Here is a 16,399-nt window from a genome sequence, read left to right as displayed (position 1 = left end):
CCTTCTCTCTCTCTCTCTCTCTCTCTCTCTCTCTCTCTTCTCTCTCTCTTTCTCTCTCTCTCTCTCTCTCCTCTCTCTCCCTCTCTCTCCCTCTCTCTCTCTCTCTCTCTCTCTCTCTCTCTCTCTCTCTCTCTCTCTCTCTCTCTCTCTCTCTCTCTCTCTCCTTGCAGCTTTGGTGTGGTAATGTGGGAGCTGAGCACTCGTCAGATACCCTATGGACATCTGCACAACTCAGATGATGTACTTGACGAAATTGCCCGAGGCAGTAAGCTGATCTTTCCACCCGATATCCGCTATGCATATCGTCATCTTGCTGAACAGTGCCTCAAGACGGATCCTGAAGAACGACCACCTATGGGGACTATTGTCCAAGAACTGATGTCACAGATTGATGCAATCTGATCCTGAAGCAGCATATGACCAACAACTGTGTTCTTCATCAGCATCATCCCCGAGTCAACCGTGAAAAACATAATTCGAGGCTTCTGAAGTACATGTAGACAGAGCTGACGACCATCGAGTGATCCCTGGCTGCCCCCCCCCTCCCTGTATTTTTTACTGGCTGTATTAATTCCAACTCTTGCGCATTGTTGTGGCAATTTGCTCATGAATTTTTGCATTATTTCGCCGACATAATCATTTAGCCATTCATGTACCATATTCATGTACCACATTCAGGGAACATGTGTTAACAGGCTAGATCAGTAGATGCCCATCTGTATCAGGTACGGGAGCCTTCTTAGCGCACTCTACACCTTCTCGCCTCCTTCACACTGCAAGATTGTAGACCGATTGGGAGGTGTACACATCACATGTACATGTATATCCCATAGATCGACTATGAGGTCTATAATCAATTTATCGTCTTCTGCACACAATAATTTCTCTTTCTTTTTTTTTAGTGTTATCATCACCTCTTGTACGGGCAAAACTCAAAACAATCTTGCACGTGTACACATGAATGTTAAAACTAAAAGCAATTTTAAAAGAGCGATCGGTGACGGCTGTACCGTATTATTATTATTATGAAATGACCCAAAGGCAATATGCCTATCGAGGGGTTCATTTGATTGAAAGAACAGTACTACTACTAGTACATGTATGTACAAAGACAAGTAGGGATTGATGAGGAAATGGGGAAAATCAACTGCAAGATGGCGGAATTCCATTGATTACATAAATACCTAAAACGATAAAGGCTCAATGTTGAGTCACCTCCACCATTACACTGCGCTCTTTAGCCGACTAGACCCTCCTGCACACAACCATCACCATTGCGAGGACACTTCCGTGGACGATATTGATAAACTCCTTCAGACAGCTGTTTCGCTAATACATAGCTCATCAGTGAAGGTAGATGTTGAATGATCAAAAATATAGACCAAACTGCTATTATAGGAGGTTTCCACATACAAAACTGGCATAGCGGAGGTGATAACGCGGGAAAAGGAAAGTGTGAAGTACTGTTGACGCGCATTGGACATGCATATGCATGCAGCGTCGGAAATTCGGCGCGGAAAATCAATCACTATTCAATGCAGAAATAACGTGCCAGAATCAGAGTACTATGTACATGTAGCTAGTGAGAGTCTGTACTAGTAATGCAGTTATCCGAGCGCCATGAAGGCCTGCGAACGCACCTCATGACCCGCCGACGTCGACAGTCACAGCAGCCCCAGGCCCAGGGGCATGACACTGTACTGATCGCCCGTCGCGCCAAGACGCTTGGCAGTCATTACTACACTAGGCTTCATGCCACCGATGTTGTTGTCCGCAAGCTACCTTGTCAACAGTACTTCACACTTTCACACACGTTCTGTAATGGTTGTATGATGGTGATATTAAAACTAGTGTGTATTCGGGAAAACATATCCCAATTCAGCAGGAAAAGTGGAGCCGGTGAGAACAGGTGATTGCAGTACATGTATGTGGTTTGTATTGCAGTTTCGTACGTACATGTACATGGATAACTTGTGAAGTCGTGTCGTTCTATACACTTTGAGGTTTCTCGTTTGGGCCTTATCAACTACGACGCCTTTACGCCCGGATTATCAAAATAGTCCCAGTTGCAGTTGTCCCCTCCATCAAAAAAAGCCAAACGGATATTATCATGATAATATCACCATCAGCTTTGTTCGGCGAAATCCGCTTTTTCATGGCCGCTCGCCATAAATAATTGCATGTGCATGATTGTACAATCATGTACTTCGCAATGCCGCCTTGCGGGAATCCGGGCGACCAATCCTAATCCCGATTCGAAAAATCGAACACCTTGGCTTCACTATGCCGTTTACACAGCCAAACTGCTTCGAAACAGGCGCTAGGCGCGACACAGACCCATATTAATAAGGCCATACCGGTATGCCCCCATGGCAATTATCATGATTATGCCTCTTGCCAAGTACACAATGTTATGGCATTATGATTGGGCCACCCAGAATTAATTAATTCGTTGTTTCGGGTCACCCGACCGACTGTCTTTTTTCACCCCACCGCAATTTTTTTTAGTGCATGCAAATGTGCATGACTATGATAGACTATGTACACATGGCACACACGCGACCCAAAATATAGCAGTCCGACATCGACCTCAGAAGCAGCCGACAGGATGCAGCACTTGGTGACGACGTTGTCTTCTATCTCCGATTCGCAATCGGTCCTGAAACCATGGAAACAGCATCAGCTCCGCCGCGCTGCGTCGCTCATTGACAGAAGTTTTCAAGCTGCTCGTCGGACTCGTTTGCCAGCGAGGCCAAGATCGGGTCCTGGAGGGGACCTGGATCTGATGGGACAATGGCTACGCTGGATCGACTACAGTCAGATTTGATCGACTCGGACTGGCTTGATGGAGAAAAGCTATTCGATATGCACATGCCCGCACCTAAAATAAAAAATAAAAATAAAATAAACCCGACCGACCGACCCTGGCCTGGGCATGGGCCGCGCACTTGTTTTCGGCTGGACTCGTACCCAGATGTAGACAAGGCCACCAAGAATTAATTCGTTGTTTCGGGTCACTTCACTCATCCGTACCATGGTACCATGGTACGGATGAGTGAAGTGAAGTGCGCGCGGGATCCGGGAAGCAAAGAAGAGGAGATCTCGAGGCAATCATGGTCAGATGATAATGTAATGACTATGTAGGGCTGGCAAGATGAACGTCCTCTTTTCTTGCACTTGCAGTGCAGCGTAGTTTGGTAGCCCAAGACTTACTATGGACGACTTTTTCCCGCCAAGAAAACGATCCGAACCCAAGAGCTGGTAACCTTCACCCGCCTCCCCTCCCAACCAAGATGTAGTAAACTATGTTCAGCTCCTGAGTCTAACTAATTACTTGGCGCAAGAAAAGAACGGTGTGCCAGTACCTTCGGCTCTTTCCGTCTCTTGCGACGTCGACTCGTTGTGACGCTAAAATTGTTTGTTTTCAGTTCCGTGAGTGTCTAGTTGAACTCTGTCCTAATGCAGAACTAGATTGTAGCACTCAGGCTTTGGTAGAAACAACAATTATTAGTAAGTGTGCGAGATACTAATTATGTTCCGCGATTTTCGGCAATGGGTAGATCTACAAGCATTGTACTTGTAGATCTACGCCTGATGTAGCTCCTTTCCATGGTCTGGCCCTCTGGGGTTTCGTGCAGAGCCTAGGACTGAGCTCAGTAGTTCAAGAGCACCGAGCGGTTCAGCGTGGAGCACGTCGGCCAAGGTCAGTCGTGCCATCTGCCGTTGCAAGGGGTCAGGGTTGGTAAGCTCACTAATCCTGGGGCCAATGTCTGATTGTTACACATACATTGCCGTTAGTCATTAGTCAGTGCTGTTACTTGCCCGGCATGACTCTTTGTTCCCCTTTTGTCTTGTGAGAATCAAAGTAATTGTCAAGATGCGTCGTTCGCCTCCGCGTTTCGCCACATGACGCGTAGCGATGGCGCGGGAATCTCCGAGCGCGAAGTCGAAGCAGCACTGGAAAAGGTGTTCCGTGCTCACTGCTAATTGCTGACTGGCAGAACAAACAGAGACCCAAGTCTGGTACTAACTATTAGTATTACTTGGTGGTCGTTCCAAGACTTCACTCTTCAGCCTTTTACGATTTAGCATTTTAGGATTGCACGTAGACTCCCCATGCAGTGTGGTCGAACTGAGAGACCCACTCGTGGCGGTGTCGGGCGAAGCCTGGCCGCGTAGTTGCTAGCCGTGTTAGAAGCGTTACTTCATAGCAGGGATGTGCCAATTACGCATTCACACACTGCACTTGTTCACACTGCCCTGTACACAGCAACACGGTAAAGCGGGCAGTATGGTCGGAGCGGTAGAAGGACACTCGCGCGAACTAAAATTCATTCTGAAAGAAACGATCCGCACGACAACTGCAAACACTGACTGATGGGCGGCGAGGCGAGGATTCCTTAGAAGCGGATCCTGAACTGGGCTTGCTTTTCCAGAGCACTGGACAGGGTCTTGTGGCTATCAGTTCGTAACGGAGTCCAGGAGGTAGTGTCGACCATTGGTCGACGGCATAGGTGTGTAGTAATGGCGCCGATAAGAGTGACCCGGAGCCGACGTGGCGGCGTTGGCGGTGGTGGCCTGGGGCAGCCGTGGTGGTCAAATGCCGCCTTGCTGATCTGTGCACTGTGTGTAAATCATGTAGCGCAAGGTTAGTCTGGATGCTGGCAGCGCTCATGTGCATTTCTGCAGGCAGGCTACAGCAGTTAAATCGACTCCACTTATAACGAATTCGCATAATTATAGCGAATTTCTTGATATAGTTGTCCCTGTCCCAGTTTGAATCCACAGTGCAAGTGTATTTCTGTTATAACGAACTTTGGCTATAAAGAACTAATTTTCCTGCACGAGGATGTTCGTTACATCAGGAGTCTACTGTACATGTACAGAGTTTTGTAAACAGCTATCGCTGTTTGACATGCTGTTACAACCATGACCACAACCACTTCGCAACACATTATAATACGAGGAGATTTGTTATTATTCCGGAACAAGTCAAGTTCGCATGCATCCTTGCAAAAACGCATCCAGTCACACCATGCACCGTGTATACGCCCATTGCAAGGGAAGCACGCAAATCTGCAAATGCACACACATAAGCACACACACACGCACACACACACACACTCACACACACCACACACTCACACACACACCACACACACACACACACACACACACACACACACACACACACACACACACACACACACACACACACACACACACACACACCTTGAAAATGCCCATTGCCGATGGCAATGAATGCGAAGGGACTATCTGCTAGCTTTTGCAGTACAGAGCATGGCGCTTGAGATCCCGGGGACGACGGCAGACCTTTCCGCATGCGCAGCGGAAGCCAGAGTCAGGATCAGGGGAGCACGGGAGGGAGGACAACGGTGAGCAATCTGCCTCCAGGCAGAGCGATCTTGGGGAGCAGCAAACCAGCACACACACCCACACACACACACACACACAGGTGCGCCCCCGTGCAAACGAAGGGGGGGGGGGGTGCTTCTAGTGATGAACAACCTGGAAAACTCTGCATAGCTCAGCTAGGTAGGTGTGAAAAGAATACAACACCAATGTTGTGCAAATGTGAAATGACAATCAATGGAGTTTGTTTCGACATACGGTCATAATTGCCGCCACTCTGTCACTGCTCTGGTCTTGGAGAGAAGCGTTTACTGCTTTTCGGTTGTGCTGGTTTCTTGTACTCTGTGCATGCTTATGAATGGCAGGCAATACAGATCATTCCATTGTTTTTTCAGAGTCTCGCGCCCCATTGCGTTGTTAGCAATCAGCCCGGTATTGGTCTGGAAGTGGTGTGTCTCGCTTTGCAATCTATCTTTTTATTTTGTTACAGGAATAATAGCACAACCACAGTGGGAGCACAATGTCACTCTGGCGTCACCGGATGCAACAGCAGACTCTTATGTAGTGCAGGTTATCCGTGTTGTCTCAACCACTATGCGAGAAACTGTCTTTGTTCAAACTATTCGCTCTGCCAATGGTTTCCCTATAATGGTCTTTGCTAGTCTAGGGAACCGCTACTGGGTTCATCTGTTCCGTGTCAGCCGCGAGGGCTTCTTCAACACAATAAGCTGGACGTTCTTTAACCCATCCAATCTCACGGGTAAGACATGGAATGATACATCAGTGAGCGCATGAGAATGAATTCAGCTACGTTATTAGTGTCAGATGCCGAATAATTGGAGATTCAAAGCTGCGGCCTTGGCCGTTCTTAATTTTCATGTGGAAATCTCCATTACAGCCGTCATGTACATTATGGAGATCCTGTACCTGGTGAAATTCTAGCCCGTTCATTACCAGGTCTGGGAAATCGCCTAGTTAGGGCATCGGAGGTTTCCTTGGAAATCACGTACGGTGCGTACGCGTCTGCAAGCGTCATATTTTTTCTTGCACAAAGTGAACATGGATTTGTAAGCACCGTGAATCAGAAAAAATCTGTCCCTTGCATGTCCAATGCGGAAAAACCTGCTGAGTTGCGGAGATTCTGTGCATGCGAAGATGAGAGTAATAGGACTCCTTGAGATATCCAGTGAAAAAAATTCACTTTCATGTGCCGATTTTTCAAAAAGTGAAGAAAATAAATCGCTTGGAACGAATTTATCACAGTTTGTTGTGGTTTATTGAGCTGAGGCAATGAAGAAGAGCGGTATCCAGACGCGGCGCTCTAAGCGTAGAGTTAGTGTTACTCCTGGACACTACTCTTGTCCTAACCCTTTCCATTCGGATTGGGAAAGCCCTTCCTCGTCCGCCAAGGATACGACAACGAGAAGGGCTGTGCTGAACGTCCTCTCCAGTATTGCTCGACGTCCTGTTTCCTCGATTTGCAGAGGGTGCAAAGCTGTGGCCGACTGCAAGCCAGAAGTCGTCCAGCACGAGCTGTATGCACCACCAAGGACGTCCGCAGACTCGCTCAAGGTTCCATCTCCAAGTGAGGTACCTCACGGCCCCACCTACCCCACTCCCAGAAAACAAACCTGTAGGGTGTGGGGACTGTGAGGCATTAGTAGTAGGGTGTGGGGACTGTGAGGAACTAAGGGATTTAGTGGAGAAGTTGCAGAAGGAGGTTGAGGGGTTGCGGGAAGAGAACGTGTTGCTGAAGTCAAGAGAATTTTTAGATGAGCTTCTTGCGACAGAGCAGGGTAGGGTAAAGGTAGTTAATGAGATATGTAAGATAGAGAATAAGTTTCTGTTTGCAGAAATTCTAGACGCCATTAGCCACTCAAAGGAGAGTAGGAAAGTGGAGTCATTGCTGGGCATCCCCGCTCGGCGCATCACTTCCCGCTCCTATAATCCCATAGTAGAGGCTTTTGTGTGTGGCATGACGGCGCCACTTTCAGTGCAGTCGTCCGCAGGGGCAGCAAAACGTAGCATGCGCCAAATGTAGCAATTCAGAGTGTGCAGTCACAAACATCAGGGCTGCTATCGCAGAAGCAGCGGTCTTTCTCGAGTGTCCACTGAAGTTCTCCGTCTTCCGTCTTCCCCGACAGTGGGTGCAGGATCGCACTTGTAGCAGACAGTGGCGGGGTTAATGTAGAGCGGGTTAGGGCAACACGCTCAGTGCAGTTGGATTCTCCTCCTGTCCCTCCGGCAAATGTAGGATTGCTTGAGCCTGTCTTTGTGAACCCCAATTCACATGAGGCAGTGCGTGTTCTCCTGAGGGAAATTGGGACAAGTGCAGGTGTGAAACAATGTGTTGGTGAGCAGGGCTGTAGAGAGTGGCTTACCATTGTCTGTGATGGCCTTCCATATTCACTGATGCGTACTGCCATTGCTCAAAGTAGAGACGAGGCCAGGAAAGCAGCGTACCATGCCGTGGGCATTTTAGATGTAGGTAGCATGACCAAGGAGTCGTTGGTGGGCTACTGTAGGCAGCACTCTTTGAATGTGTCTGGCAGCCTAGCATCATTGCGTAGCCGTGTAAACACTCATCTACAGGGCAGGGTAGCGAGTGGAGGTTTGAATGTGCTGGGTAGCATCCCTGCAGGTGAGTTCGACTGGGTTGTGTCGCAAAGTGGAGGCCTTCACTGGGAGATGAACTTAATCCAGGCCATTGTCAAGACTCTTTGGCCTTTTGTGTACAAAGAGTTTTGTTTCAGTCAAGGCTACACTTCTTCTTCGCCGCGTCAGCTGGACTGGGCCCACAAGGCCAAGGACCACCACCGCACTTATGATGAACTCAGTCGCTTCATAGATGGATGCATGGATGAGCTGCTACGCCGCTATGTTGTGTCATGTGCACGTGATTGTGCCCCCACTGCCGGTGATTTTGTCATAAATTTTGAGCACCTTCGTTTATTATCTTCATCAACAATGATAAACTATGTTTTTTTTACTAAGAATCCCTCGTTTCAACTCCAAATGTTTGCCTTTGACGATATGGCATATGGTATTCTCACATGCCACGTTCTAGAACAAAATCAGAATATACCGGTATTAATATGTACATGGTGAATCAACTCGTAATGATATTTGTACATGATGGTGAATCAATTTTTACTGGTAAGAGTTTGGGCGTGCTATGCATGCGACTGGAGTAAAGCTAGGCTTAGTGCATGATAAGGTGGGAGTTGGTGAGGTGGGAGTTGGTGGGGTGGGAGTTGTAGGGGCAGGAGGTGGGGAATTCGATTTTTAACCTTTTGAGCACGACGCTACCTGAATGCCTCCCCACGGCAACACCTGCAAAAGTGGCGTTTTTCATATGAAAGTACTACCTGTTCAAGGATCGATAACTTAACCTTCCCTTGGACGAATTCCACGATCTTGAGCTTCCTGGAAAGGTCTTGAGACGAGGAGAAAACTAGTTCCAAACTCAGCTCGGAGCGAAACTAAACGCCCATGCTACAGTCTGGCAAACTTCACCCACGCGCTCGACAGACTTGAGCACGGGCAAGAGACCAAATCCTCAGCTGCCATTTCACCCTCCTTGCTCGTATCGAGCTCAAATTTTTTTGAGGACTCCCGAGATCCGCCACCATCATTTGAATCTAGTTTCCATGGCAGCAGGTAGCGCAAAAATGATCGAAAATGATCGAAAATGCAAAATACGCGTTCTGCAGATCGCGCAAAAAATTCTCTTTGAATTTGCCGTGTCGAGTCGCATATCTCAACAACCCGGGGTCGTATCGCTTCGGCGATTGTTTCTATCGCAAGCTGAGAGTTTTCTCTTCCAGATACATACTTCGATCGTGAGAATCGACCAAGAATTGACTGAGTTACGATAGTTTGAACGCACGCGATCCACACAAATCGCGTATATGCGCGATGTACACTCAGGACGTAATATTACGTCCTCCGTGGTGCAGTGGTATTCTGAATGACGTATTATTACATCCTTCGTGCTGAACAGGTTAAAGGGCTGGGAAGAAGTCGTCTACCGGACTGCTGCTATATAGGTGCTCAACACCTGATGGAGATATCACCAGAACTAGCACGTTGGCGTGTGTAGCTTCATGAAGCTCCATGCCCTGCGTCAACACAAAGATGCAAACACAAGAAACTTATCAGATGAAAGTTCGCAATGTACAACAAGGTAGAGGATAGAGGATACTTACCGCTCGAATCAAGCCATATTTACGTTTGCTGAGGCAGCTCAGGCGCTTGACTTTGTCGGCGATATAGCCAGTTATCTTTCTCTTACGAGTCGACGGGGATGAGGAGTTGAGTGACATTGTACAATCAAAAACGGAAGTAAAACAAATGCTGGACGAAAGGAAAGGAAAGGGGATTTTTTGAAAAAAAGTTCATTTTCCCTTTTGTTATGACCACCGCGTCCTGTGGGACAGGGTCCAGCTCCGCCTTGGCGTTATATTTCTCCTTCTGACGTAATGTATTCATCACGTGGGACCCGTACATACACATTGTCCTACCTAGACGATTTCCAGGACTGATTACTTGACGTATCGCTCCTTAGTGCCCGCAGAAGCAGCACGTCAGGGCGTTAACACATGTTACAGTAAAACCTGGCGTAAGCGACGTCTGGTTTTAACGACCGTTTTTCCATGCACGGACAGTTCTACACACACACTGTGGGACCTGGTTCTAAAGACCGCCTGGCTTTAACGACCGCTTTTGCTTACACCGTGGGGTGGTCGCTTAAACCAGGTTTTACTGTACCTGAAGTTACAAAGTGGTGCACAGGGGTCCTTTATGTACTGACAACATATACTAAACTATAAAGAGAGGTGTCGTAGAGCAGCAATGATGTTACCGCGTCCATATGTAGAATCGCCCAGCGTGACCAGTGCACACATCGTAGCAATGCCCCCCCCCCCCCGGGCGCGCATCTTTCTGTCCGCATAATGATGACCCGCGCTCTGCGAAGACCGACCTTCGGTGCTTCACATTGTTTCGAGAAAAAGATCAAACGTCACGGTCTGTCGATTTTTTGAAGATCACAAGGTGAAAGTCATGGCGGAACGAAGCAGAATACGATCGCTGGCTCAAACTGCTGTGGGCTTCTCCGCAGAGGTTTCATGCGCACTACTTCATGATGACGAGTCACTTTTTGGCGTATCCTGAAATCGTAGGTCTGGTAACAGCGGTGCCAAGGGGACGTCGGATGTTGACTCGTGGGACGCAACGCTGATGCGAAGGAGAATTTTGCTGAGGCGTCAGCTCCGCCACTAGCCCAGCCTCTCCATGCCGGCGGTAAACAGAGTGCAGATGAAGAAAAATCGACCCAAGTACTGTCTACAATCGAGGAGGCTCGCGACAAGGGCTGTATAGTTGTTCTGGTAAGAACTGTTTCAAGAGCTTGACACTTGAAACCTGCTTACAGCGCACAACTCAGCGCGGGCCCCAACGAAGTTAGAGCGCTACATGAATTGTTTAGGCAGAAAGCTATACGTGTTGAGGAGACGTGGTGAGGCTACCAGGCACCCTCGGATTATGCTGGCATAATTATTGGCATAATTTGGTGGTTGAAAATTTGGAGCATAATTTGGCATCCTCTCGGAGGTAGAAGCATAACTACATGGTTGTACCACAGTTCTAGTATGTAGGCTACAGAATTGTGTACGATGCACCTGATCAGTGCTGATGGTCTGCATGGTAAAGGGTTTGGAGGTCATGCAGATAGTGTTTTCAATGAAAGGCAGGGTAGAAATCATGGCAATACATTATTGTATGCTCGAACTCGTCTTCTTCAAAGTTCTTTCTCACACTGATACAGCACATGTAGCAGAAGATGCGAGTGAATCAGCCGTTATCAGGTATCCCGGGGCGGACGAGATAGTGACGGGTAGTCCGCAAAACTCTGCGTGCATGTACATTATGCATGTTACGAATTGAGGACCACTGGATTTTAGCAACCATGACTGCACTGCAGGCTATGGATATTGCTCTAATGATTTAAAACGATCGAGGTATAGTTGAGGTTGGTCATGATGGAAGGAGAGGTGGAGCTACAGGAGAGATGAGCTGATTATTCGCAGGGTGAGTGTGACATCGGTTGTCAGAATATGACAATTACGAAGACAGTTGAACATGATAATTTTCAAAGTAACTCAAACTAATTTGGCAATGAAATGTTTTTTACAAAAGAGGTCAACTAATGAATAGAAGAGGTAATATTTTCTCTTTTCCATCATTTGATCTCAGAGAGTAGTATAATACTTACAATGCTGTGCTACTCCCTGTACTATCTCTAGCATGCATGGACACCTTGGTATGGGAATACTCATGTATTTTGTTGTAACTGTTACTTATGGCCATTTGCAAGTACGAAAAAGGCACAATTTTCCGAACTTTGATGCTCCATAAGTTCAACAAAGTGAATATGTATCCTCGCGTGCCAAAGTATAATATGAGGATTTTGTGAGCATAATGCGAGAATCCATGAAAGCATAATTCCATGATTTCACGAGCATAATCCGCTGGAGCCTAGAGGCTACCCATCACGGAACAGTGGCCCAGCGAGCTGACAGATGTGATAGATCGCGCTAAACATACTACTCTGGAGTCAGCGGCTGGTGTGGAAGTCATGTACCTGTGTGTCAGGAAGTCTTTGTGTATCAAGCCCTTGCCTTGGTGCTAAAACCTGTGCAGGCTGATGTCAGTGCAAGTGATATCAGCCCAACTAAACACAGGAAGGGAATGAACTTTTCCATGGAATGTTCTGCCTGTGGAAGATGTTGTGGAGCTGATGCAGTACGCCTGCAGCTCCACATCGGCACCGTCCGTTGAACAAGCCTGTACCAACCTACATGTATTTGCCCTGCGTCACTACTTGTACGAAGAAGCTTGTTCACCAGGGGTACACAAAGCCTGGTGGCAAAGCTGCATACAGTACATTTCGCAAGTTTTGGAAAAGAGACTTCCAAAATATCATTGTTATGAAACCGTAGAAGGATGTATGCGGCCAATGCATACATCACTAGGCGTTCTAACTACCAGATAAAACTATCAACATCTATTATAAACTCGGCGTTGATCCTAGCTTCTTCTCTACTCAGCACCTGCCTCTACCCATCACTTCGGCTGGCATATTTTCGGAAAGAGCCAAATACCTCTTCCAGCAGATTCACGAGCAGTACCATCCACAGCACAGAGATAGAACTTGTCTAGCTCCACAATGACATTGTCAACTTTTCCTTTTGAAGAATATGACATACAGATTTATTCTTCAAAGTTTGTTTGCAATCATGTCGGTTGAATTCTCACAGCATTGGTTCCAAAATGTAGCACAAAATCCAGGATTTTTGCTATTTTTCCTCAAATTTTGCGGGATAATAACAAAGAAATTGTCATTGTATCTACTTGAATATGAATGCAATCCACCTAAAACTTCACCAGAAGTTTAATAAAGGGTCACGAGTGAACAATCCAGCGAAAACTCAATTTCGCCAAAGTAGCACCGGAGGTTGGTTTTTGCAGAGCACTGGCCAGATATGCTAACTTGCCACGGGCCGAACAAAGATGTTGCGACTTGGCGGCAATTGGTAAAGAAAGTTTCTGCTCCGAACGTCGGAGCTCGCGCTTCCTGCCGAATGACTTGCAGGTTTGCCGGGTGGAATGTTCGACGGGTTTCTCGTGTGCTCCAGACGCAGTCGTGAGGCAGTCAAGTGTCAAGTCATTCGGCAGGAAGCGCGAGCTCCGCCGTTCGGAGCAGACACTTTCTTTGCCACGGGCCGTCGAAGTTGTTGCCAATGTTGTTGTGCCAATGTGTCTCCGTCTGCAGGATCGGGATATGAAGTGCTCTCGTGGGATGATACCAACCGGCCCGGTTACATGTCCAATTTTACCAGACGATCAGTTGCCGTCAACAGCACCAGCTTGACGTTTGACAGACCCGACCTCAGCAAGTACGGAGTGGTAGTTAGCCTTTATACGTTTGTGATCACTGGTCCAGTTCCGTGGAGTGTATCCCAGCCGTACAACATGACAACCATCACAACTCCTCCAATGCCCGACGGCACCTACTCGGTGTCGTTCAGGCATGAGGGCTATACGACACCTGACCGCTGGGTCGATGTTCGGTCCAGCTGGGGTAAGTGGTCTGAATCACCTTGCCTTGTGTGTGTTGTGTACTCTACCTATACGCAACTGGAAGCAAAATGGAAGCCATATAGCATGTACGTCTGCCCGCATGTAGAGGCGACGGTTTCAAATAGGATATAGGTTGCAAACCGGAACGGACTCAATATTCACTTTCTCTCCTGGTATTTTGATTAGAAAACATATGTCGCGGTGAGACTACGATGTGTTCTACTCCGAGCCAAAATTTCATGGCTCTGCGTTGACCAGAAGCGCCATACCAAGCAGGTGAGTTTTTGACATGTTGCTTCGCACTGCGACTTGAGTTTACGTCTTTCGAAAAATCAACTTCTTGTCGCAGGTAAACAGCGGCTCGTCTCTCGCCAATAAAGCACCGTATACCAATGAAAAGTAATGGAAGCACACACAAGGCGTATTGTTGCTCTGTACTGGCCGTCGTGCAGCGATAGCAATTACCTAATTTCAGAACTCAGAGTGAATTTGACGTGCACTCTATAACCTGTCCGGTTTGGAGCCACCTCTGATTTGAAGCGAAAAATTGGGCACCTTGGAGGCAATGGGCCAACACAAAGTAGTGGATCAGTTCGATTGACTCTGGCCTCAGAGCAAACTTCAACATGCCAGTTTCCTTCCACAAACATATTTCGAGTGAACAATCCACGCTGATGATCGGTTTGGGTCTATACAAATTTGGCTGTCAAGCCGTTCCGGTATCGAACCGTCTCTACTGCAGGGGCTAGTAGCCTTTCCCCCTCAAAGTCACAAGTTAGTGCACATGATCACATGCTGATGATCTTGGGCGACGTGGCTGCCTGACTAGCTCCTTCTTTACAGTGCAGCTACAAATACAGTCAACTTCGCTAATAACGACTGCGGATATAACGACAATTCGCGAATAATGACAGCATTTCCATGCCCAGAGCAAAGTCCCATCCAACTGTAATATATAATGAGACTTCGGGTATAACGACACTTCGCGAATAAGGACACTTTTCTGATGCCCCGCCGAGTGTCGTTATAAGCGAAGTTGACTGTACATAAATAAATAGTAGCCGAGTGATGAATCGCCCAGCTCTCTGTGCGTGGTGACATTGCTTTGATTGACACGCATACTGTGCACGTGTCGTCGGGGGGTTTTATTCCCTCGCACGATAGCCCTTCCGATTACTCTCTTCTACATCACACGCACGCCACACTCAGAGGACAGATTATTTTCGTCTTACTCCAAGGAGAGTCTCAGGAAGAAGGCACCATAAGCATGCAAGCATGCGCACAACAACAAGAACATGTACGATAATCTCCAACCGGCGCAGTCCGCGCGCGGTCCGCACCAACGTGCCAAAAGGGGCACACACGTGCCAAAAGGGCAGGGACAACATACTTCCACATGAAAAAAATGCATCCTCTCCTGAGGATGGGAGAGAAGAAAACAAAACGAGAAGACAGACAGGAGAAAAAGAAATCAAATGTGAACAACATACACATGCAGATACGCAGGGCCAAAACAGTAGGATACATTAGTAACTCCGGACAACGGGGGAAAAGCCAAAGCAAAGGGGTGGAAAGAAAACAGACTGGGCCCACCCATAGAGGGAACCGCCATCTTTCAGGCGTGGGCCCCCGGAAAACAACCACCTCGCCCTGGTGCGAAGCCAAGGCAAACCGACGCTACTGCGAAGACCGCGGCAGCTGAACCGGGTGACCAGTCATCTGACAGCACAGGAGTTGTCCGGAAAACCATCGCGCAGCCGATGGGGCTACGAAAACTCACAGAGACACACACAGAAAGAAAGAAACACGGACTGACGCAAACATCTCAGCAATACTAGGAGCCAAAATTCAGACAAGAAAAACCACAAGAAGGAATGGCAGAACAGCAACATTGAACACGCCTACGGATACAGGGGCAGTCTAGCCATGAGGACACCAGATAGCACACAAACAAATCGGTCACCAATACGCAAACAAAAATTAACATAGAAAAACCACAGGGCGCTACCCTGAATAACCACAGGCCTCTAACCTGAAAAAACCACAGGTCTCTAACCTGAAAAAACCCACAGGGATTGAACCTGAATATCACGCGTGAAACACATCCGCTCACGAAACACAAAAAAACACCGTCCTGAACCCTACTGGGATGCACAAAGGCCAGCCAGCAAAACACGGAAACCGAACACCCGCAAGGCGAACCGATACAAATAAGCGCTGGATCCCACCAGCCCACCAGGCAGACCGTGGCTCACCATGATCGGACGCCCCCCTAGGTGAAATGAAGAGACCCACGTGCCAAAACACAAATACCAAACAACACGCTCACAGAAATATTGCCACCCGGACCGTCAACGAGAATCTCAGAAGCATGTTACACCACTGGGCGTCAGCCATTCCACATGAGCGGGACAACCAGGCGGAGCACTAAAACGCTCGACACAAAACATGATTACTAGTAAAACGAAAAATAAAGCACTTGTACTTGAAACTGGAAACGACGAAGTGCCACCACATCGAGTAAATCGATGGGGACATCTACCAAACTGAAACAAATCGGACGACACAGGATCGGAGCAGTCCGACGACACCGAAACGACGTGCACCAGTGCACAACACAGGGCGAGTAAGCAAACACGAGCAAAGCTACCAATGCTGACTACCATGATGACGTACCAAGCAACACGATGAGCATGCACGACAGAACGGACAACAGAACTTTCAAGTCAGAAGGTGTGAAAACACAGTGCACACGACCACTCGAACAGCCAGAGGCCGGAGGGCGACAATGTACACTGGTTCAAAACACCGCACACACAACGTGGGCCACAATCATGTACTAACAAGAGCGAGGCTCGAACGAGGTACTTGTACACAAGAGAAC

At 47.8% G+C, this 16,399-nt stretch overlaps 1 protein-coding gene across 1 annotated transcript in view; it reads left to right on the top strand.

Annotated features, from left to right (window-relative positions):
• Positions 1-5,886: 5,886 nt before the first annotated feature.
• Positions 5,887-16,399, top strand: part of LOC135816594 (uncharacterized) — a 230,806-nt gene continuing 220,293 nt past the window's right edge. The window contains exons 1-2 of the mRNA XM_065329777.1: positions 5,887-6,133; positions 13,208-13,516. Coding sequence (XP_065185849.1) covers positions 5,968-6,133; positions 13,208-13,516 — 475 coding nt within the window. The 5' untranslated portion in view covers positions 5,887-5,967. The remainder of the gene's footprint in view (positions 6,134-13,207; positions 13,517-16,399) is intronic.

This window comes from Sycon ciliatum, chromosome 1, assembly GCF_964019385.1.
Source record: "Sycon ciliatum chromosome 1, ocSycCili1.1, whole genome shotgun sequence".
Lineage (NCBI taxonomy): Eukaryota > Metazoa > Porifera > Calcarea > Leucosolenida > Sycettidae > Sycon > Sycon ciliatum.
This window is presented reverse-complemented; position numbering and strand designations above follow the sequence as displayed.